A 23,545-nucleotide genomic window follows, 5' to 3' on the forward strand; every position below is an offset into this window, starting at 1 on the left:
TGATGTCTACTTATGACATCCCATATTAGTCCTAAAGCTTCATATTGACCTATTAAGATCTATCAAGATCGCCTCGGCCAAAGACTTTGTTAATATAAGTTAGGAGCAAGCGAGATATGTCTCTTTCAAATCACTTGGGTGATGAATCCTTTTTGGACTACTCATTCATCTTTGCATGTTTCATGCCATACCCAAGAGCATCTTGCTTAGGCATCTGGTCGCCTCCAAACCCGTAAGGGTGAAATCAAAGCATGACAATTCACATACAAGATGACCTAATATCACAAGTTTAAGGATTACTTACACTACTGACACATAAAAGTATTTCCATCGACACTTGAGTGAAATATCAAATGGAACTCTCATAGTAGGTCATATTTGGTGAACTTATTCCTTAACAAGCACCTACATACTATCCCCAAGTATCTCACACACTTCAACCTATTAAATCGATTGCTTTCTTCCAAAGTAAGAAGGCTTAGCATGTACCAGTCTTTAAGTATTGTCAATACTCTTATTCTTGACAATATAATGACCAAGAATATATTTAGGAATAAGGTTTTAATGCATAAGAATCTCATAATTATAACCTTTATAATTTTTTTGTAAGACCATTATGTTTTAAAGACTTTGTCTACATAAGTTTCTTATAATTCTCTATAAATAAACTCATGGATAAAGAAATATCTCATATATTATATAAAATATCCATAATGTATTTAACATGAAATATGACTAATTAATATAATATTTTACAAGCACAAAATTGATTGGCTTGTAAGGCTTACGCTAACATGATCGTCCACATATCCTTATGCCCTAAAACCTTTGTTGCCAAAAGTCCATGCTTGCTCATCCTCTTCCATGCCTACTTGCAAAAAACCCTCCTTTTCTCTTTCGAGCTATTTTATTATTATTAATCATTAAAGTTAAGAAATTTTAGTTAGGATGCTAAAATAGACCATAATTTTTAAAATTATAAAAATCATTTTCTCTTTGTAATTTTTAATGAACTTTTAAAATAAAAAATATTTCCTTTTTACTTTCAATTTTTTTCAAAAAATTCTCATTTTGGTTTTTAATTTTTTTGGTTTGTTTCAAAAAATAATTATTTCTATTTTTAATTTTTTAGGAAATTTTCAAAAGAATAATAATAAAAATATATTTTAAAATTTTTAAAATTACTAACAAATAAAAATTATTTTTTAGTTAATATTAATATGGATTTGTCTTGTTTGATGTTTGGTTATTTGTTGAAAAATTTATTTAAAAAATTATATCAATATAAAAATTTATAATAAAAAACATATAAACATACTAAATTTTTATTTTAATATATAGAGGTAATTTTGAAAATTAACATCATATTCCTAATAAACTGCTTATAAACCAAATATTGTAATGTTATCCTCCCAATATTTTAATCTACACTTTCCTCATATATCAAACCCTAAAATGTTTTTTTTCTAATAATTACATTGCTTACAATCACATTCTTTACAATTACACTCATGCAAAAACCACTCTTTCTTTCTCTCTCCTTATTTTTTAGATTTTTTTTATTTTTAAGAAATCAAAAAATATTTTAGAAAAAAGAATTAGTTTTATTAGACCAAAGTATCTTGTTGAAGGAACAAAGGTAATAATGGTAAATCAAAAATTTTTTTTTTNTATATATATATATATATATATATATATATATATATTATATAATTATGTCTATCCTGAAGATAGTCCGAAACGGTTATCCTCACCGCCTATCAAGCTACTCTGTCCTTTTTCACATTTCAGTCTGAAAACACCCTTCAAATATATGATAACGCCTTTTGATGGGTTTTATGAGAGGTTTTAAGATGCGGGGTTTTACAAATGCTATTTAATGAGCACTTCAATGGTGTTGTGCGACCATTTAAAGTTGATCAACCAATACCTACCCCAAGCCTCCTCACTCTGTGTATCTTGGCGTAACCCATCGAGTTTTATCTTTCATCTCAGTTGCAAAGGGAAAAGATTTTCTGGGTTCGTCGCAAATGCTGCAAACAACAATAGTAATTATTCTAAGAAAAGGAAAAGGAAAAGAAGCTGGTGGCAAAGGTTCTTTTTCGACGATGACGGGAATTGGCTAGGTCTCAAGGACGACGACATGCTGGAGGAAGGCAAGGAGGAGTTTTCAGAGTCGGAGGAGTTGTTAGAGGGAGACAAATTTGAGGCATGGAAGAGGAGGGCTGAGGCCATAATAGAGTTGAGGGAAGCACAAGAGGATGTGAGGAATGAGGAGAGCAGAAGGTGGGAGGACTGGATTGTGGTTGGGGATGATGATAAACATAGTGCTGCAAAAGATTGGGATGATGATGGCCGTGATGATGATGGTCTTGGGGATTATTGGGGGAAGGATAAAGGAAACGGCTTGGTTAAGTCTGTCAGGGATTTGGTTCTTGGGAGGGAAGATGAGGATATCTTGTACGAGGACCGTGTTTTTCGGTATGCCTCCTTGAATTCGGTGAGCCACTATTTGAATTAGTTACTTTCGCTGATTCATCATTATCTAATGTGGTGAAAGGAGATAGGAAAAGTTGTTATGCTTCTTGTGTTTGTGTTTGGTATGAAGGATAAAATATAGAGAGAAAGGAACAAGGTAGGAGTAAAATTGTAAATAAAATGATTAATTTAAGAACAAAATATATTTACGTTTCACTTTTGACAGCATTAGATTTAAAGGGAGGTGAGGGGTGGAAAGCATTAGATTTAACCAAGGAAAAGAAGGAAAAAAGCACTATTCTTCTTCCTTCATTTTTCCTTCCTACCAAACATAATTTAGTGTAGTCTGACTTTTGACATTTGATGTGTTTCATCTTGATTGTGCATTAGCTTTTTTTTTTTTTTTAAATTTTGTTGTTTTCAAGGTTTATCTGCCTCTATGACTATATTATTTTAGTTTATTAACCAACGTTCTCTTGGCTACTGGTGGGCCTTATTCACTGGAGAAAACTACTTCTACTCCATTTATCCTGAAGTTTTTGTTATAGATTTGGCCGTTATACCAACTTGTAATCAATTTCTTAATTGTATTTGCTTACAATGAAGTTCTTTGGTGATCTTGCTTATAGTTAAGTCTTAAGTACTTATGTGACCATGGCCTAAGCTGTTCATACCTTTTTGTGACAGGCCAAGTTTGTGGCAGCACTGGTACTTATACCCTGTGCCTTAGATTTTGTGGTTCATGACTATGTTCTTATGCCATTTTTGGACAGGTATAAACTCTGGTACCAGTTTACATGGTTAATATTTTCATTCAAATGATGCTAGAAAAGAATGGGAAATTTTATTATTATGACTAAAGCCTGTGTTTCCATTCTAGTCTTTTTCCCCTTGAAACAGTATATCCATGGCTATCCTTCCTCTTAAACTTGGGAATGGCTTTAGTTATCTATCTATTTTACATCGTTCTAAGTGAAGGAAGGAGCAAGGTCCTTGTTTAAGTGAAGACAATTTCAGATTCTAGATGCAAATAAAAAATCTATATAATCACAAAATTTGAATTTTAAAGATGATCCTGTTTTGGTAATTTATTTGGCTAATACCTTGTTTTAATAATTATAAAGTGAATTTTATTGTTAAATACTTTTATGCAATGGTCAAAACAATAAATGAGAGGCTTTGTCATGATTAGATATGTGAAGACTGTGCCACTGGCAGCAGAGATGCTTGATGTCAGAAGAAGTCAAAAGCTTGAAATGGTTAAGCAACTTAAGGTTGAAAAAGCAAGATTCCGTTTTGAGGTGGAGATAGGTAAATCTCCGCCTCTTTCTGATGAAGAACTTTGGTGGGAATTGCGGCATAAAGCGTAAGATTCACATTGACTTATGCTCCTTTGTTAAGCTCATATTCTTTGTGCTCTCTCTCTCTCTCTCTAGCTTAATTTTAAAACATTAAATTAATGATGAAAATTGTTCATTGTATATAAACCTAAAAACAATTGAATGTGTTAAAGAATGCATACTGTCATCCAATATCCTAGAAACTCTGACCACTTATAGCTGTGAAACATTTAAATTGCTCTTCTTTCATCACTATGTTAGGTAGTAGATCTCACCATGTAATTCACCGCTCGTTTGATAATACTAGTTTAGGAGTTCCTTTCCATTGGAGGCCGAAATTTTTTATTTTGCTTGTTAACGAAGTAATACTTGATATTCTGTCATTTATAGGCTTGTTATCTTATGCATTAGTTAGTTGTCATTTCAATCTACATGAGTATGCCTGCAATTTGCTTGCCTGCAATTATCTTAAAATAGAAAGCCTACAGATCAATGAGGCTGAGATACTTCTTTTAATTTTCTTTTTCCCTTCTTTCTCTTCTCTGTTTGTTATTTGATTACTGGCAAAATTTTAATGTAAAACTGGTGGAAAAGGTGCAAGGTTGACTTAAAATCCTCACGAATCTAATATAAAGAATGGAATTGAATGCAGGGAATATTATGAAAGATTGGCTGATTGGATGAATGAAATGCCCTTTCAGTCATGACATTGTTGGAATGCATCCAATTAATTTTCTGATATATAAATGTAATAGAAACATCTTTTTGTTAGCCTCATTGCCCTTTGAACTGAATACTATATTCTATAGCCAATGACCAGAGCTGTGATAAAATCAATTGCTGTACAAAGGCACTATCAATTCACATCAATCAATATTCTGATAAATAAATGTGATAGCAAATGTCTAATTTGGTAACGTTAATGCTTTTTGAAGTAAATACTCTATAGTCAATGACTGGGTTGTAGTATAAATCATAGAAACTTAGGATCAAAATGATGCAGAAAATGTTACAGAAAGTAACAAATGTGGAATAGAACTTAAAGTTGGAACACTAATTAGGGTGTTTAGATCAAAAGACCAGGATTGGAAGAACCAAAAACTAACTAAATAAAATCTTTTCAATCCTTGTAAAAAGGTTTTGCATAGGCTATTAATTCTACCTTTGTGATGAACCTAGAATATTTGCATTTGATTACAAGTATATACTTTGTAATCACTACCCATCAAGTTTACTAGAACTAATATGCTAGTCAAGTGATTATTAGTAGGAACCTAAATAAAAGTCTTTATACTGATAGATGAAAGAAACAATTAGTCTACTATTGCACTTTGCTAAGGTTTCTGGTAATAATATTGAATTATGAATTGCATAATCCAAAATGCGTCATTTTAAAACCCCACAATTGAAGAAGTCCTTATGGAATTTTGCCAATAAAATTGTAAAATTCATTGTTTGGTTCATCTGGTCAAGAAATTGTTAAGTTAAAAGTGATATTTGGATGACCTAAATTGGGAGAATATAAAGGATAAACATGTAATTTTTCTCAAATTAAAGGTCATAAATTCTTTTGGGTTTCTAGGAAGTAATATAAGAGGTGAACAAAGAATAAGGACTGTAAAATAAATAAAGAAATGAAGTTGAACACATAACTTGTATGCTATTACAGCATGCATCTTTCAAAAGAAAATTATAACATGCACATATAAAGATAATAATATATGTCCATCATATTATAATGCTGAGAACTCTTTTTTTAGTGTTAATTGATTTCAAAATTTCACACATTCCTAGCCAGGAAAATTCCCTAGAAATTAATTTTCAACTAATTCACCATTTTTGTAGGAAAAAAACACTATAAATACATAAATTAGGTTATGCCCACCTAATACAATGTGAACTTTTGAGGCTTTCAATCCATCAGAGTAAAGGCTTTCCAACAGACTGATATTAACTGAAAATGCACTTTTGATCTTACATATGAAAGCTATACTGATGCATTATAATTTGTCTAATCAAGCACAATATTGTCAAGTATGCATTGTAAATTGAGAATTTTCCTGCAAATAATTCCCTACTACCCTATTTTATCAAAGCGAAATTTTGCTGTCCTTTTAATTAAATGCTTCAACAGGTTAGAGTTACGAGAAGAGTTCAGATTAGAGAATCGTAAAGCATTTGCCAACATATGGTCAGATATGGTATTCGGCATTTCACTGTTCCTTCTCTTACACCTCAATCAAAGTAAGGTAAGTACCCCTTTACAGCCTCTCTATAATGGGATTCCCACATTTGACCTTTTCTTATTTCTGTTTTGATATTTTGCAAATATTGTCAGACTATTGTCAACGTGATCTAACAATCAACATAAGGATTCTTTATTTTATGTCAAATAGACGTAGGATTTCATTTGTTTTCCCAAGTAATTATTCCCTATTTTTATGTGAAAATAATGTTTCCCTTTAGATTTTTATATTATAAGTAGCTAACCCTACACCAATCATGGCTTTTTGAAAGCTGACGTATTGCCTGCTTGTAGAGAAGTAAGTGGAACAAAGATTGACAAAGTTTCCTTTTTTTGTTTTTTTCAATAAAAAAAATTGTCTGGAGTTTAGCCAAATTGAGCTAAATTATGTGTCACATGAAAATCCAATATGAAAAATATTTTTTCAATGCGACTGGAAGTCTGTGTTTTCCTTACAATTATTTCTTTCTTCTCTCTCTCTCTCTCTCTCTCTCTCTCTCTCTCTTTCTGGTAGGATACTTTTTTCTAAATACATATTATTTTTGTTGACTTATGTTTATGACATTGTATGGATGGAACATTGCGAACATATAAGTCATAGATTAGCATAAAAACTGATATTATAACTACAATAACTACAAAAGCAGCAACAACAAATTAATCCTTCCTTCCACCAGGTGGTAGTGGCTATATGGATCATATTGTGCCACTATGCATGTTTAAAGATCTTATGCTCAGGAAGTTTGATTCAAGTTGATTAAGGAAGGAAAGTAAGGTAAGGAAGGGATATTTGAAGGAAAGGATAGGATACATACTTTCCTTTATAGTATAGCTAAAAATGAAGAAGAGAAAGGAAGAGAAGGGATTATCAAAATCCTTTGTTTGCTTAAGGAGTGGACAATGTAATTATTTTACATCAAATAAAGATTGGAATTACCACAACATAAATACATACATACATACATACATACATGTCTCTGTGTGTGTGTGTAATTCATTAAAAGATAATTGGGCATGAAACTCCACCAATGCATCAGGTTCCACAAAAACTGTCTTTATCCCTCTTTTGCATGCAAACCCCCTACGGTTGAGGGTAAGGCTTCCATACTCATGAGCCAAATATAAAACATTTAAGACCGCAAGAACAATGATCAGAAAAATGAAAAGGATTTCAACCAAAGCAAGGGAAAATCTAACAAGACAAAATACTTAGCAGTAGTTGTAGGAATCAAGTGTGAAAGCCAAATAGTTGTTGCAAGCAACTGAACAAGAGCAATCCGGATGCCACAACTAGGTTTTGACGTTAAAGTTTACAAAGGTTTTATATACGTTTGTAATTTGATTGAGACCATAAGGGCATAACAGGCATCACAATATAAAATATTTAAATATGTTTAATCTTTTCCTTTCCGTTCCTTTCTCCTCAATGTGGGGGAATTGGAAAAATTGGCATTTGAGGGGAAATGGAGGGGAGTTCGGTATCTGTTCTTTTCCTTTTATTGCAAGTTCCACATAAGCAAAAGTATATGTTTCCCTCCTTCCCATCCTTTCTTTTCCCCTCTCTCCCCTTAACCCAAATGCATTGTAAGTTTTAGTGGAAGTTTATGATCACACAAGACTCTTGAAACACTATTCCAATTCATATATCCCAGTTTTTATCCTATGAGTGACATCTCTATCCATCCCTTAAGATAATTGTGGCAAGTTATTGAAATTGCTCAGCGTTTTAGCTTGTCTTTATTTGCATTTCTCTCTTCTGCTATTGCACTAAATTTGCATTCCAAATACTTTGTTTTAGAACAATTGGGTGGAAAACCCATAATTAGGAAAGTTTTTTGCTATAGCTTTGAATCCTACAGTTCTCCTGTTTTCATGTGTTGGTGCTATATTAGCAGGAAAAAGTCTACACTAAGATGAAATATATTTAATATGCTTGGTAAATTCATCAATGACTTGGGGAAAAAAAAAAAAGGACTCAGAACTGATCCTTGGTGTAAACATATTGCTAATGGAAAGTAGTCTATCATTCTTCCATGAGTCCTTGCACAAGTAATTGCCTCATCATGCATGTCCTCCATAATTTGGTTATACAGCAAGAAGAGCTTCTTTCTTTCCCAAGAAATTTCCAAGGATTTCTCTATGGCCACCTTAGGTTTGTGAAATGAATAAAATGGGAATGGAATAGTTATTTTATGGGAATGTAGTAGTGTTGGAAGATGGATCGAATATGTATTTTATGGTTTAGTTCGTCGAAATGGATTAGACTATGATTATCATCAACATGTTTGTTTCATTAGAATAATTTCAAGGAATATAATGAAAATAAATATAAAAGTGCCATCTTACTGTTTAATAAAAGAGTCCCAACCTTTTTTCTCTTTTTATTTTCTTTCATCTCTTCCTCTTATTTTTTTCTTCCTCGATTCCTTTATTTTTCCCCTATTCTGCTTTATCCATTTACCTTTGTTTCCTTCGTTTCTTCTTGTCTTTTTCCTTTCTAATTTTTCAATTTCCTCTCTAGCTTGCTATCGTGGATGAGCCATATCCATTTGTTGACAGCACGTTTGGTGGTTTAAGTTGCCAAATTTGATTGGTGGCAATGGTGACATTGGTAAATGAATAGTTGCTGGCCAAAAATTTCCTTTGGTCTAAAGGACAAGATCTCAATTTCATTAAATACTCAAGGGATAAACTGTTAAACAAATAGTGCTCTCTATTCCCTAGGGGTTAATAATGGCTGGGGTGATGGGTGTAGCTATTCCAAGTTGGACTGGATAGCTATTCCCCATTAAAAATTGAACCAATCTTTGGAAAAGGCTCTCCCTCTGGGATAGATCTGGATAGCCATTCCCACCATCCTAACATGCTATAAGTACACTTATCTTAAGCTTTTTCTACTTTAGTAAAAATCATTTTCTGTGAGATCTCTTTATCAAAGCTCTTAAAAAAGTTAAGTAGCTTTCATGGTTGACCTTGTGTAAATACAAAGTTATTTTCGAAACATTAGCCTTATTTCTTAATGTTTTTTTTTATCATTGTTTTCCATATTCCATTGTGCAGCTCATCAACTTGATATCTCTATAATGGCATGGTTTTGTATGTCTCCTTTATTTTTGTATGCAAAAATTCGAGGCTGCGAAAAAAAAATCTTACTTTGGAAATATAATGTACTTATATTCTTTGCTTTCTAGCTTGTGCACATGCGCATGTGCACACACATACTTACACAGAGAGAACTAAATGAAAGTAACTTGTGCAAGGAGTTTATTAATGTTTATCAAGCATTTTTTTCTCTATTGATGCAATTTGTGGATTATTAATCAATTTTGTTGCTGTTAAACGATTCAATAATTCTTTCTACCATTTTATTTCCTTTATTCAACTATTAGATTTACTGTTCTATTTATGGTTATCATGAATGGCAAATTTCAAGTCAGTGGCTATCTTTGAAATATTTCAAGATATTTGGACTTGAAATTTGGCATGCAATATCTGCTTGAGTAAGATATTCAATCCAATGGTTGGATCAATTAACTATTGAATTTAGAAAAAGTTACGAAGTAATAATAACAAGTTTTAGATCAGTTCTATTATTTAAGAGAAGTTTGTGTGGTTAAGTGACTATGTAATATAATGTATGTGCCTTAATTTATGAAATGAACATGAAGAATACTTATATCTTGGCTGTAGTTTGTTTAAGATGTTGCAGTAGCTAACAAATAACTAGCAGATAAAATAGCTCATTACATGCTGTGATAAGCTTAATAAGATCTGTAAGCTGCCATGATTAAAAATGATGCTAGAATTGTTAAGAAGCATGGATTTGGATATTTGATATAGGTGGTTTTGATATGCTGGTTTGACATTATAGAATATTTTATATTTCTAATTGGGTTGAATTGAAAACTATTTTCTGTTATATCTTATGTTTGAATATGTTCCATGTGCCCAAAAGAATTTAGCATGAACTAGAGATGTCTTGATTGTCAAAATCAATTTTCTAGTTTTTTGTATACACAAATGTATGTTTGGTATATATTAAAAGTTACTTAATCCAAACAACATCAGTTTGAAACAAGGTGATTTTTATCACTTTCCCTATTTTGTCCCTCAGCTCTCTTTTAAATGTTGTATGTTAGAAAGCTGATTTCTCTTCTATTTATCTATTGAAATAGACTGAAAAAAGAAAATTTCTCGTTTTTTACTAAGTGCAATAGTTTGTAAAGGAATTTGTATCCCTCATTATGGCTTGACCTTTGCCTAACAGAGAACAGATAATTCAGAATAATAACACTCATTAGTAATCTGAAAATCTCAATTGCATAAACTCAAATTTGAAGCTTTCTTAATTCAAATTCTCAATGTCAAAATAGCAATAACCAAAATCTAACTTCCAAGTTTAATAAAACCTACATATATGAGCCTAAGTGTTATCTTAAACCCATGGAAAATAAAGCCACCTAAATACCAAATGACGTCCAATAAAAAAAAAAACAAATAAGCCCACAAAATAGATTAATTATATTTGCTAAAATTATGCCAAGAATAGGCATTCTTCCAAAAACTTGCAAGATTGTCTTCCATCCCCGGTTGAAAAGAACTCAACTCCTGAGAGTTGGACTGCCAATGCCATTCAATGAGCTTAGAATCTGATTTGCAAAACTCATTAGCAGCAATCCAGGAAGCATTTGAGATTGGCGACCTTTCCATTGAACTAGATATCATTGTAGACAACCATTAGTAGAAACTACAGTCTCCTCATTTAAGACAGCTGGAATCTCCTCCTTTTTTAGGTGGAAACAATGGTACCTGTGCAGTGGAGTTCCAGCAAGATTACTAGAAGGCAGTATAGCAGGCTTAAAAGTATTCCTATTACTTAGTCCATCAACAACTTTGATGTTTGAAGAACAAAAGTATATTCAATTACAAACTCTACGCTTCCGGACAGTTAGGATTGAGGTGCTTTTGTGACTGAAGAAGCTTCAAAGCTAAATGATCAACACAAACTTAATGGGCAGTGAATAGAAACTCCAGTAACAAAGAGACTGGGCAACAACATAAAGTTCTTTTTCATACGTTGAGTACCTCTGCCTAGGTTGTCAGTTTCTCACTAAAGAAGGCTATATGATGACCTCCTTGACTTAAGGCCCTGCCTATGGCTATCCCAGAAGCATCACATGCTACTTCCAAGACATCAGAAAATCCAGATGCGATTATACAGGGGCCTTAATCGGTCTCTTTTTAATATCTAAAAAAGCAGTAGCAGCCACAGGGGTCCACTGCAATTCACCTTACTTAGGACACTTAGTAATAGGATTTGTGATAATGCTAAATGTCCTAAAACTGCCAATAGAAAGTAGCGAAGCCATGAAAACTACAAGCCTCAGAAGTGGTAGGTTCAGGCCTCTCCCTAATAGCATTGACTTTAGCAGAACAAACTGGTATGCTTGCGTAGATACTATAAATCTGATGGAAAACGCACTAGGTTGCAAAAAGTTAACACTCATTAATAACCAAAGTATTTCAACTGCATGAACTCAAATGTTAAGTTTTCTCAATTCAAAATCTAAACATAAAAAGTACCTATAACCAAAACCTAACTTCCAAGTTAAGAAAACACAGAGACACAAACACACATACAAAGCTTCATAAAACCTATGTAGTAAGCCATGGAAAAGAAAGCCACCTAACTGCCAATAAAATAAGCCCACAAATATATTGTCCAATAAAATAAACCAATCAAATAAGTCTACAAATTAGATTAAATCTTACTTTGTAGATTTATGCTTAGAATAGACATTCTAGCAAAGAATGTCCTGCATCATTACTGCTCATTAAAGTCTAGTATTTTTTTTTTTTTGAAAAGCTATTAAAGTCTAGTATGTGGCAAACACTGTGTGAGATTTTACTTTTTTCCTGTTTTAACAAATAGACTATGTTTTATAGGATCTATTGCAGGTAAATAGTTAAAAAGACTATGTTTTATCAGATTTGTTGTGGATAAATAATAACCTTAGACTCGCCAACGGATTGTTGTTAAGCAAGCTTCTTAGCTTCTAGCTCAAGAAACGTATAAGCATGCACTAAAGTCTTGAAAAATTATAAAATTCAACCTTCTATGTAGGCCGAAAATGAGAGATGAATAATTCAGTTTATTAGAAATACTATTCTTAGGTTTTATGGTGGCTTAGTTAAATAAATATTATTTGTGTTGCTGAATGTTATGTCTATCCAGATTATTGTTCTTGCAGAAGGATGTATTACAAATTTTACCTTACCTTTCTGTATGCATCCAAATGTTTTGTACTTTTACCAGGCACCTATTTCTTTCTAATTTTTCTCACCACTTCCTGTAGGTAGCTTTGATGAAATTTGCAGGTTATAAAATAATAAGTAATATTTCAGATACTGGAAAGGCATTTCTCATTATACTGATTACAGACATTTTTTTAGGGTAATGTGCTTCTATCATTGCTTAAGGTGTACTTAATTATTGTTTATTGTACTTAGTTAATGTTGAATGTTTTAAACAATTAAATAGAAGTAGCTTCTGATGAGAGATAATAAAATTCTACTTTTTTCCGATTTGAGATTGGATCTGAGTATATATTTTTTATATAACTTCAGGTCTTATTAGATAAACAATGGTCAAATCTTAATCAAAAGAATGTAAACTCATGCCTCCTTGAAATATTGATTAAAATTGGAAAATGAGTTGATCTTTACTTCTGGTCTCTATCAATTGGTAAAATTCCTTGAATGTGTGGTATTAATTATAATTTCTTTTTAAAAAATTTTCCACTCTGTCTTAATTTTTATATAGAACTGCAGATATTGCCAAGTAGGATTCTTGAGTCCAAACTTGCCGTCCTATACTAAAGAAACATAATTATAGAACATGGGTGTGTGGCACTTCTTAATTTCTATACTATAACTTATGACTGGCATATCTGCAGGTATCATTCTGAATCTGGTTGGCAGACTTTGTTAGAGATAATTGTTGAGCATTATGGACTGCAAGTTGATCAGTCTGCTATAACCGTTTTTGTCTGTCTGATTCCAGTTGTTGCTGATGCATGTGTGAAGCTTTGGGTATGTTTTACAAACAAAATCTTTGCATTTATATTATTGTTATAATGAATGATGGCTACAAAACCTTAAGAAGACACGGAAATGTATTACTTTGGGCTCCTTATCAGTGACCTTATTAATTTATGCCACTTCACCATACAGTGACCTCTTTTGGCCTATAAACACTTTAAAAAGTTCATAAAAGCTGAAGTACGAAAAAATGGCGAGCTTGTTCTGGACATGTAGTCTTTTCGTAGGTCAAGATTCACACTTATGATAAATGGTGTTAAGAATCTAGCTTCTTACTATTGCTGCTTGCTGAATTCAATTTAGCTTTCTTAGATCAAAAGAGGATTAATTCAAATGATCAAACTATGAATGGTACAAGTAATCTGAAGAAAACAATGCTTGGTTGGCCTTCATATGTTCGTATTTTGGTGATCTTAAGCGGTATATTAAAGAAAGAATGTGATGCAGGCGCATATGAAAATTTATTTAGTATTTTAGTTAGTTTAGGATTTTATTTTATTTATTTAGTTTGAAATTTTTTTTCCTATCTTTATTAGAATTTTAGTACTTTAAGTCTTTATTTAGGATTAGAATTACTATTTGATTAGGATTTATCTTAACTATTATAAATATCTTAGGTAGAAGATTATCATTATCATCTTTTGTTATTTTGAATATTTATTCAAGAGGTTTCTTTGAAAAACCCCAATTATCTTTTTATTGTTCCAACACAATCAACCCTATTCTAGCCATAATTGTTGAGTTCTAATTGCTCTAAACTTTTCGGCTACATCAAGTGGTATCAGAGCAAACGATCTTACTATCCTATAAGGATTTGAGTTAGGAGATTATGGTTGGTCGAGCTAGAGGTCGAGGTAGAGGCAATCAACCCCAACAAGCTGAGTTGGCAGAGATGCGGAGAATGATTGATGACTTGACCCGGGCTGTGCAAGCCTTGCAGCATCAGGAACCAGTGGAAGCCCGAATGGAGAATCCGGAAGGTGACCACAACCCCCTTGAGATTCACGATCTCGAGGATGATGACGAATTTGAGAACGAGAACCCCTTTCATGAAGATGGACCCGCAAATCAAGCGACAAGAGTTGGATTGGAAGGCCGGTTATTACATGCTCTTGATTTAAACAGTGGAGGAATCAGGATCGAAGTAACTGATTTTCATGGAAAATTTCATGCGGAAGAATATTTGGATTGGGAAGCTAGTTTGGAAAATTACTTTGAATGGAAACCCATGACAGAAAATCGGAAAGTGTTATTTGTAAAGTTGAAATTAAAGAGTACTGCACTTCAATGGTGGAAGAGAGTTGAAGAGCAACGTGCACGACAAGGTAAGCTTAAAATCAGTACTTGGGAGCACATGAAAAGCAAATTACGAAAACAATTTTTACCTGCTGATTATACTATAAAATTATATGAAAAGTTTCATTGTTTAAAGCAAAATAACATGACCGTTGAAGAGTATACATCAGAATTCAATAACTTATCAATTCGGGTTGGGTTAGCTGAGAGTAACGAACAAATTACTTCTCGTTATCTTGCTGGTTTAAATCATTCTATTAGAGACGAGATGGGAGTAGTTCGTTTATACAACATTGAAGATGCTCGTCAATATGCTCTATCAGCAGAAAAACGGGTTTTACGCTATGGTGCTAGAAAGCCTTTATATGGCACCCATTGGCAAAATAATTCTGAAGCAAGACGAGGTTATCCAACATCCCAACAAAATTATCAAGGGGCTGCCACAATCAATAAAACTAATAGAGGTGCAACCAATGTTGAAAAGAATGATAAAGGCAAGAGTATAATGCCTTATGGAGGACAAAACAGTTCTGGTTCTTCTACAAATAAAGGAGGCAGCAATTCCCATATTCAATGTTTTACTTGTGGGGAAAAGGGGCACACTTCTTTTGCTTGCCCACAACGAAGGGTGAACTTAGCAGAATTAGGGGAAGAGTTAGAGCCTGTTTATGATGAGTATGAGGAGGAGGTAGAGGAAATCGATGTTTATCCTGCACAAGGTGAGTCATTAGTGGTATGAAGAGTAATGACAACAACAGTAAATGAGGAAGCAGAAGATTGGAAGAGGCGAAGTATTTTTCGCACACGAGTTGTTTGTGAAGGTAAAGTGTGTGATCTTGTCATTGATGGAGGAAGCATGGAAAACATTATTTCAAAAGAGGCAGTGAACAAATTAAAGCTTCCTACAAACAAACATCCTTATCCTTACAAGATTGGGTGGCTAAAGAAGGGACACGAAGTACTAGTAACTACTCAATGTTTGGTGAAATTTACTATGGGAGATAACTTGGATGATGAGGCCCTATGTGATGTTGTGCCAATGGATGTTGGTCATATTTTTGTGGGTAGACCTTGGTTGTATGATCACGATATGGTTCATAAGACGAAGCCAAATACCTATTCTTTCTACAAGAATAACAAGAGGTACACTTTATATCCTCTTAGAGAAGAGATTAAGAAATCAGCAAACAACAAGATCAGCAAGATCACTGGGTATTTATCTGCTGAAAATTTTGAAGCTGAAGGTGGTGAGATGGGTATTATGTATGCTTTTGTAACTAAGCATTTAAAAAGTGATCAGATGGGTAAATCTCCTCAATATCCAATAGAAATTCAGCAGTTATTGAAGGAGTTTGGAGAATTGTTCAATGAGGATTTGCCGAAAAGTCTACCACCTTTACGAAGCATCCAACATGCAATTGATTTGGTACTAGGAGCAGCATTACCAAATCTGCCAGCATATAGAATGCCACCTATGCAGCGAGCTGAGGTACAAAGACAGGTTGAGGAGTTGTTGGAGAAAGGTCTAGTGCGTGAAAGTAAAAGTCCTTGTGCTTGCCCAGCTTTGTTAGCTCCTAAGAAAGATGGTTCATGGGGGATGTGTGTGGACAGCCGTGCCATAAATAAAATTACAATCAAGTATCGTTTTCCCATTTCTCGATTAGATGAGATGCTTGATCAATTAGTTGGTTCAAGAGTGTTTTCAAAGATCGATTTGAAGAGGGGATACCATCAAATNGGTATCTATCTGTTGAAAATTTTGAAGCTGAAGGTGGTGAGATGGGTATTATGTATGCTTTGGTAAGTAAGCATTTAAAAAGTGATCAGATGGGTAAATCTCCTCAATATCCAACAGAAATTCAACAGTTATTGAAGGAGTTTGTAGAATTGTTCAATGAGGATTTGCCGAAAAGCCTACCACCTTTACGAAGCATCCAACATGCAATTGATTTGGTACCAGAAGCAGCATTACCAAATCTGCCAGCATATAGAATGCCACCTATGCAGCGAGCTGAGGTACAAAGACAGGTTGAGGAGTTGTTGGAGAAAGGTCTAGTGCGTGAAAGTAAAAGTCCTTGTGCTTGCCCAGCTTTGTTAGCTCCTAAGAAAGATGGTTCATGGAGGATGTGTGTGGACAGCCGTGCCATAAATAAAATTACAATCAAGTATCGTTTTCCCATTACTCGATTAGATGAGATGCTTGATCAATTAGTTGGTTCAAGAGTGTTTTCAAAGATCGATTTGAAGAGCGGATACCATCAAATTAGAATGAGGGATGTAGATGAATGGAAAACAGCTTTCAAAACCCCTGATGGATTATTTGAATGGTTGGTGATGCCATTTGGCCTTTCTAATGCACCAAGCACATTCATGAGTCATGGCAGAGGTACTCAAGCCCTTCTTGAATTCATTTGTGGTGGTTTACTTTGATGATATTTTGATCTATAGCCACACTAAGGAAAAGCACTTAAAACATTTACGACAAGTTTAGAAGTACTTCAAAAGGAGCAGCTTTATATAAACTTGAAAAAGTGCAATTTTATGCAACCAGAGGTGGTATTTCTTGGTTTCATTGAGTCTGCAGAGGGTTTGAAACCAGATCCAGAGAAGATTCGTGCAATTTTAGAGTGGCCAGCACCTACATCTATCAAAGAAGTAAGGAGTTTTCATGGTTTGGCATCTTTTTATAGGAGATTCATTCGAAATTTTAGTTCTATTATGAGTCCTATAACTGAATCTTTGAAGAAAGATGGATTTGAATGGTCACATTCTGCACAAAAAGCCTTTGAAAGAGTTAAAGCTTTGATGACTGAAGCCCCAGTTCTCGCACTACCAGATTTTGAGAAGTTATTTGTTGTTGAGTGTGATGCTTCATATGTAGGAATTGGAGCAGTTCTTAGTCAAGATGGAAGGCCTATAGAGTTTTTTAGTAAAAAGTTGACAGACTCTAGACGACGTTATTCAACTTATGACTTAGAGTTTTATGCTTTGGTAAAGGCCATTCGTCATTGGCAGCACTACTTGGCTTATCGTGAGTTTGCTGTTTATTCTGACCATCAAGCTTTAAGGTATTTGCATTCGCAGAAAAAGCTTAGTAATCAACATGCTAAGTGGGGTTCTTTTCTCAATGAATTTAATTTCTCTTTAAAATATAAATCTGGGCAGTCTAATACTGTGGCTGATGCTTTGAGTAGGCGATGTAAAATGTTATCAATTATGAGCACTCAAGTCACAGGATTTGAAGAACTTAAAAATCAGTATAGTTTTGATTCTTATTTCAGCAAGATAATAGCTGATTTGCAGGGTTCATTACAAGCTGAAAATTTACCTTATAGGTTGCACAAAGATTATTTATTCAAAGGTAACCAGTTGTGCATTCCAGAAGGATCTTTAAGGGAGCAAATCATTAGAGAACTTCATGGGAATGGTTTAGGAGGACATTTTGGGAGAGACAAGACTTTGGCAATGGTGGCTGATCGTTATTATTGGCCAAAAATGCGCCGAGATGTGGAGAGGTTGGTGAAAAGATGTCCAACTTGTTTATTTGGTAAAGGCAGTGCTCAAAACACTGGTTTATATGTTCCTTTACCTGAGCCAGATGCACCTTGGATTCATTTGAGTATGGATTTTGTTTTGGGACTTCCAAAGACAGCAAAAGGATTTGATTCTATCTTTGTGGTGGTGGATCGTTTTTCAAAAATGACACATTTTATTCCGTGTTTTAGGACTTCTGATGCAACTCATATTGCTGAATTATTCTTTCGTGAGGTTGTAAGATTACATGGAATTCCAACTTCCATTGTTTCTGATAGAGATGTGAAGTTTATGGGACATTTTTGGAGAACTTTGTGGAGGAAATTGGGGACAGAGTTGAAGTATTCTAGTACTTGCCATCCGAAAACAGATGGTCAAACAGAAGTTGTGAATCGAAGTTTGGGTAATATGTTAAGATGTCTTATTCAAAATAACCCAAAGACTTGGGATTTAGTCATACCCCAAGCTGAATTTGCTTACAACAATTCTGTCAATCGAAGCATAAAGAAGATACCATTTGAGGCTGCATATGGGTTAAAACCTCAACATGTGCTAGATTTAGTACCCCTACCACAAGAAGCTAGAGTGAGTAATGAAGGAGAGTTATTTGCTGACCATATTCGGAAAATTCATGAAGAGGTAAAGGCTGCTTTAAAGGCCAGCAATGCAGAATATTCTTTTACAGCAAATCAACATCGTCGCAAGCAGGAATTTGAGGAAGGTGATCAAGTACTTGTGCACTTGGGGCAAGAAAGATTTCCTAAGGGTACTTATCACAAACTCAAGTCTAGAAAGTTTGGACCTTGTAAGGTGCTAAAGAAAATCAGTTCAAATGCCTATTTAATTGAGTTACCACCTGAGTTACAAATCAGTCCTATTTTCAATATTTTGGACTTGTATCCATTTGATGGATGTGATGGAACTGCATCTACCATAGACGCTCAAATTCAGCACCTTCCAATTGCTAAGGTTGAAGTTATTGAGGATGTGCTAGATGTAAAAGAGGTTCGATCTAGACGAGGGAACCCGTATAGACGATTTTTAGTGAAATGGCTTAGTAAACCTGCTAATGAAAGCACTTGGATTGCAGAAGAAGAATTGAAAAGAGTGGATCCCGACATCTATGAGGAGTATGTCAAGGCCTACTCGTCGGAGTCGAGTCTTTTCTGACCCGAGGGGACTGATGCAGGCGCATATGGAAATTTATTTAGTATTTTAGTTAGTTTAGGATTTTATTTTATTTATTTAGTTTGAAATTCTTTTTCCTATATTTATTAGAATTTTAGTACTTTAAGACTTTATTTAGGATTAAAATTATTATTTGATTAGGATTTATCTTAATTATTATAAATAAGTATCTTAGGTAGAAGATTATCATTATCATCTTTTGTTATTTTGAATATTTATTCAAGAGGTTTCTTTGAAAACCCAATTATCTTTTTATTGTTCCAACACAACCAATCCTATTCTAATCCTATTCTAGCCCTAATTGTTGAGTTTTAATTGCCCTAAACCTTTCGGCTACATCAGAATGTTTATGGTGGATAAGAAAGCAAGATTATAATTATAGTTTGTAGTTTACAATTGTAATTCTGGTCAGAATGGTTTCTTTGTTTCCCTTCTTATCTTTGTTTTCTTTTCACTTGAAGATAAAATGGATTATCATAGCATGAACACAGGCTCTTGTATGATTGAAGATCTGTTTGTGTTATTAATTTTCCCTGTAATCATATTTTGGGTGCAGTTGTTCAAGTTTCTCCCTAGATTATCCCCAAGAGTTGCAAATATATTCCAGGAAATGAAACGCCACTAGAGATTTTTTTTTTTTGGGGTTCTTTCATCATTTGTGAGAATATTAAACAAAATAACATGTGCAGTTGTTATACATGTTTTTTGGTGGTTGCATTTATCTTTCTTGTAGAGTTGTGCTGGAATTTTGTAAGTATGAACTAAATGGGGAAACATCAGATGAAAGGTTTTTCTAAATGAAGCTTCAAATTTCTTGTGAAGATAGGAGCTTACAGTGGTTCAGGTACTTGATATGTCACGTTTTTATCATATACGATGACTTAGTGACCTGAAAGATCAAGTAACTAGTTTCAACATTCAAGTGCCTGAATTCAGAGCTAGCTACAAAAGTATTTGTGAATAACGGTTTTGGCTCGCATGATTGGTGGTATGACAGATCCATGACAGATCCATGACATTCCCTCACAAGATGGTTCTTGATTGCTTCTTCTACAAAGTGTGCATTTGTTTCTTCAAGTACCAATTTATAATTCTGCATTTTGTTTTTCTTTAAACAGAAATTTGTTGTGAAAGTTAAACGTGTTACTCTAATACACTGAAGAAAATTTAACATTGAGAAAGTAGGTACTGAATTTTTAGTTTTCAATTTTTAATATAAAAAAGTACTGAATTTATTATATAAATTTTGCTTGGTGTATTATTAAAAATTAAATGGACATTACCCTAAAAAGTCATTAAACTATTCATGAAGACTCGAATAAGTTTTTATTTTTTTTACTGTTTTTAATTAAATATTTATATTTTTATTTTGGATTAAATAAGTTCTTATTAAGAATGGTTCATTAATTTTTATTAATTACAATGTTATATATCACTTTATGTTACGTGATGTTAACGTGATACGTGGACCTGTTTAGTGGATGATGGAATGGTATGATGATACAATCACATAATATTTCACTTTTTATGTCAGTGTTTTTTGACAATTACAGATAATGAATTGTTAATTATAAAAGTGTATTTAATTTAAAATAAAAATGCAAGGATTTGATTGATTGTAATAAAAATAATAATAATTTATTTGAATTTTTTTGAGTAATTCAATAACTTTCTAAAGCATTATGTCAAAATTAAATGTTAAGTAGATTTTTTTATTGAATAATGATAAAAGTTTAAAAAAGATTCATAAGTAAAAAATACGTAAATAATGTAATTAAATGATATTTTTTTCTTGAATAAATTTTGTTAGATATGTAAGCTCAATGAATAGGTAGCAACAAGAAACTATAGTTGACTATAGCACTTTTATAGTCCATTGTAAACTGGTGGTTGGCTTTCAAAAAATGAGAGTGATGTTTTACTCAAACTATAAAGGAATGCTAGTCAATCCTAGATCAAAAAAATTGTTTTCAAAGCTTGAGGAAGAGGTTTTAGTGAGGGTTTTGATGAATAAGTTAATTTTTAACAAAACTACTAAATTAAATGCAAGTAAATGATCAATTTTGAAATGCTTAAAACATTTTTCAAGTGAAATCAAATAAGAGAAATGCATGTGATGATGGTTGAAAAAGTTTAGTAAATAACCAAGCCAATGTGTGTAGAGTGTATGTCGGAGCACAAGTCAACATACCAAAGCAAAAATAAAAATGATGACAAAAGAATTTTATAGTGGTTCAATTTTTTCAAATGCCTACATCCACTTTTTTTGGCTCACAAAGGAATTTAAAATCCACTGAAAGAAATGTGTTTTTTAATGGGATTAAGCATTAAACTCTTATAAATGCCTTTTACTAGGATTAAGCACAACTCACAAATGGCTTTTAACGAGAGCAAGCACAACCCAAAAATAGCTTTTTAAGGTTAAGCTAAAACCTTTACAATGCCTTTAAGAAATAGATTTTGCTAGGTGAGTACAATGTTGGAATAGTATGATATGTACAAAGATATGTGTAAAGAATAGGAATAAAAGTACAAAGAATTTGCAGCTCAAGAAGAGCTTAAAAGCTAAGTGGAGGAATGTGTTTTTCTTGCTTTAGCTTGGTTTTTCTTTCTTTCTTCTCTTTTTCTTCATACGATTTGATGCTTGAGTATTTGATTTTTTTCTCCACTCTTCCAACATTTAAAATGTGTTGGAGAAGTCCTTTTTATGCTTGGAAAAAATTTAGAGCCGTTGGAAATAATTCTAGCAAGAAACTAGCTGTTTATCTTTTGAAACTTGTGTGCAACAGCCATCTGGCCTTGGGAAGTCGACTACCTTTCTCAAAGTCGACTATGGCTTCATAAAAGCTTGGATTTCACATGCTTATTGCCTTAGGGTTGACTATAAGCTTTATGGGGTCGATTATGGTTATATCTGTTTGTCCCAAATAAATGTGCTAGAGGGGGGATGAATAGCATTTTTTGACTCTTTCAAAAATTGACCTGTAATTGGAGACATGCACAATAAAAGAAAGAACTTAAAGATGAATAAAAATTGAAAATAGAACAGACAAACACACAACTATTTATAGTGGTTCGGTCCAAGACCTACATCTACTACCTTGATTGTTCAACCAAAGATTTTCCAAACAATCCACTAAGAACGGTGAAATTATCAAGCTTTCACCAAGCTTTACAATGGCTTTTACCAGGCTTAGCTAAAACCTTTCACAACGGTTTTTACCAGGATCAACCAAAACCTAAAGTGGTTTTTCAAAGGCTCAACCACAACCTTTCACAATGGTTTTTCACGGGCTCAACCAAAACCCAAAGTGGTTTTTCAAAGGCTCAACCACAACCTATAACAATGGTTTTTCACGGGATCAACCAAAACCCAACAACTAACTTTTCAAGGCTAAGTTAGAACATATACACTCAATCAAGCAATCCAAGCTTGAATAAATCCCTTAGAGTGCCTTGCACACTCTAAGTAATCAAGAAATAAAGAAAAGATGAAGTACAATTGATCACCTAACTGATCTAAGATGTACAAAGCTAAGCTCAAACACTTTTTCAAAGGATGAGAGTGAAATACAAGTGTAAAGAGAAGGTTTTTGGTCTTCTAAGCTCAAAATCACTTTGGATAACTTCTCTCTCCTCTTTTTGACTATTGGAAAGGCTTTAAATACTTGCAAAATCAATTCTGGCCATTAGAGACAGAAACTAGCCATTTCTAGTCGTTATTTTGTCTTCTAGTATTCAATTCAAATTTTCTGACAGAATGATCTTAGTCAACTAACTGCGCTATTAGTCGACTAAGTTGTCTCTATCTTCTGAACCCAGTTTTTGGCAGTGAGCTCTTAGTCAACTAACTTCCTTCTTAGTCGATTAAGTTGTTTCTATCTTAAAGTCCAGATTTCCGGCAGTAGGCTTTTAGTCGACTAACTTACTTCTTGGTCGACTAAGTCTTCTCTGTCTCTCAATCCTCTTGAGCCCGCCAACTTCTAATTTGAATTTTAGCTAACTAACACCCTTCAGTATCCAACTAAGAGGCTTCTGTTTGTATCCAGCACCCGCTTAACTGATTAAATCTTGTGTTAACCAGTTAGGACTAGTCTGTCTTCATTAAAGCTCTTTCTTCTTTGCTTATTTAACCAATTAACCGATTTTGCAACTGCAAAAGCATCTTGACTTGCTTTCATATACTAAATATATTAATGAATTTAAGCTTTCTCCTGCACACTTAAACAATATAATTAAACATCAATGAATGAGAATATTTTGCTATCATAAAAAACATATAGAGTCAACATTTCTATCTCTTATTTTTATTGATGACAAAACAACTCCTAGAATTAATAGTTGCAATGTCTATGTTCAATAT

At 33.3% G+C, this 23,545-nt stretch overlaps 1 protein-coding gene across 2 annotated transcripts; it reads left to right on the forward strand.

The window, feature by feature from the left end:
- On the forward strand, positions 1,728 to 20,389 carry LOC18589167 (chloroplast envelope membrane protein). Of its 2 annotated transcripts, none has more exons than XM_018127898.1 (7): positions 1,728 to 2,500; positions 3,166 to 3,251; positions 3,671 to 3,844; positions 5,953 to 6,067; positions 12,420 to 12,517; positions 13,020 to 13,155; positions 20,005 to 20,389. In XM_018127898.1, the coding sequence occupies exons 1-7, from the start codon at positions 1,880 to 1,882 to the stop codon at positions 20,032 to 20,034; spliced, it is 1,260 nt and encodes a 419-aa protein (XP_017983387.1). In that variant the 5' UTR covers positions 1,728 to 1,879; the 3' UTR covers positions 20,035 to 20,389. The 2 variants fall into 2 exon arrangements, with proteins under 2 accessions (XP_017983387.1, XP_007014089.2); XM_007014027.2 differs by lacking the exon at positions 20,005 to 20,389 and adding an exon at positions 19,739 to 20,003.

Source organism: Theobroma cacao, chromosome 9 (assembly GCF_000208745.1).
Source record: "Theobroma cacao cultivar B97-61/B2 chromosome 9, Criollo_cocoa_genome_V2, whole genome shotgun sequence".
In the NCBI taxonomy this organism is placed as follows: domain Eukaryota; kingdom Viridiplantae; phylum Streptophyta; class Magnoliopsida; order Malvales; family Malvaceae; genus Theobroma; species Theobroma cacao.

Coding starts and splice junctions, on each gene's coding strand:
- LOC18589167 (XM_007014027.2), top strand. CDS start 1,880: ATGAGCACTTCAATGGTGTTGTGCGACCATTTAAAGTTGATCAACCAA. Junction 6,068..12,419: donor TACACCTCAATCAAAGTAAG/GTAAGTACCCCT, acceptor CACTTCCTGTAG/GTAGCTTTGATGAAATTTGC. Junction 13,156..19,738: donor ATGCATGTGTGAAGCTTTGG/GTATGTTTTACA, acceptor TTTTGGGTGCAG/TTGTTCAAGTTTCTCCCTAG.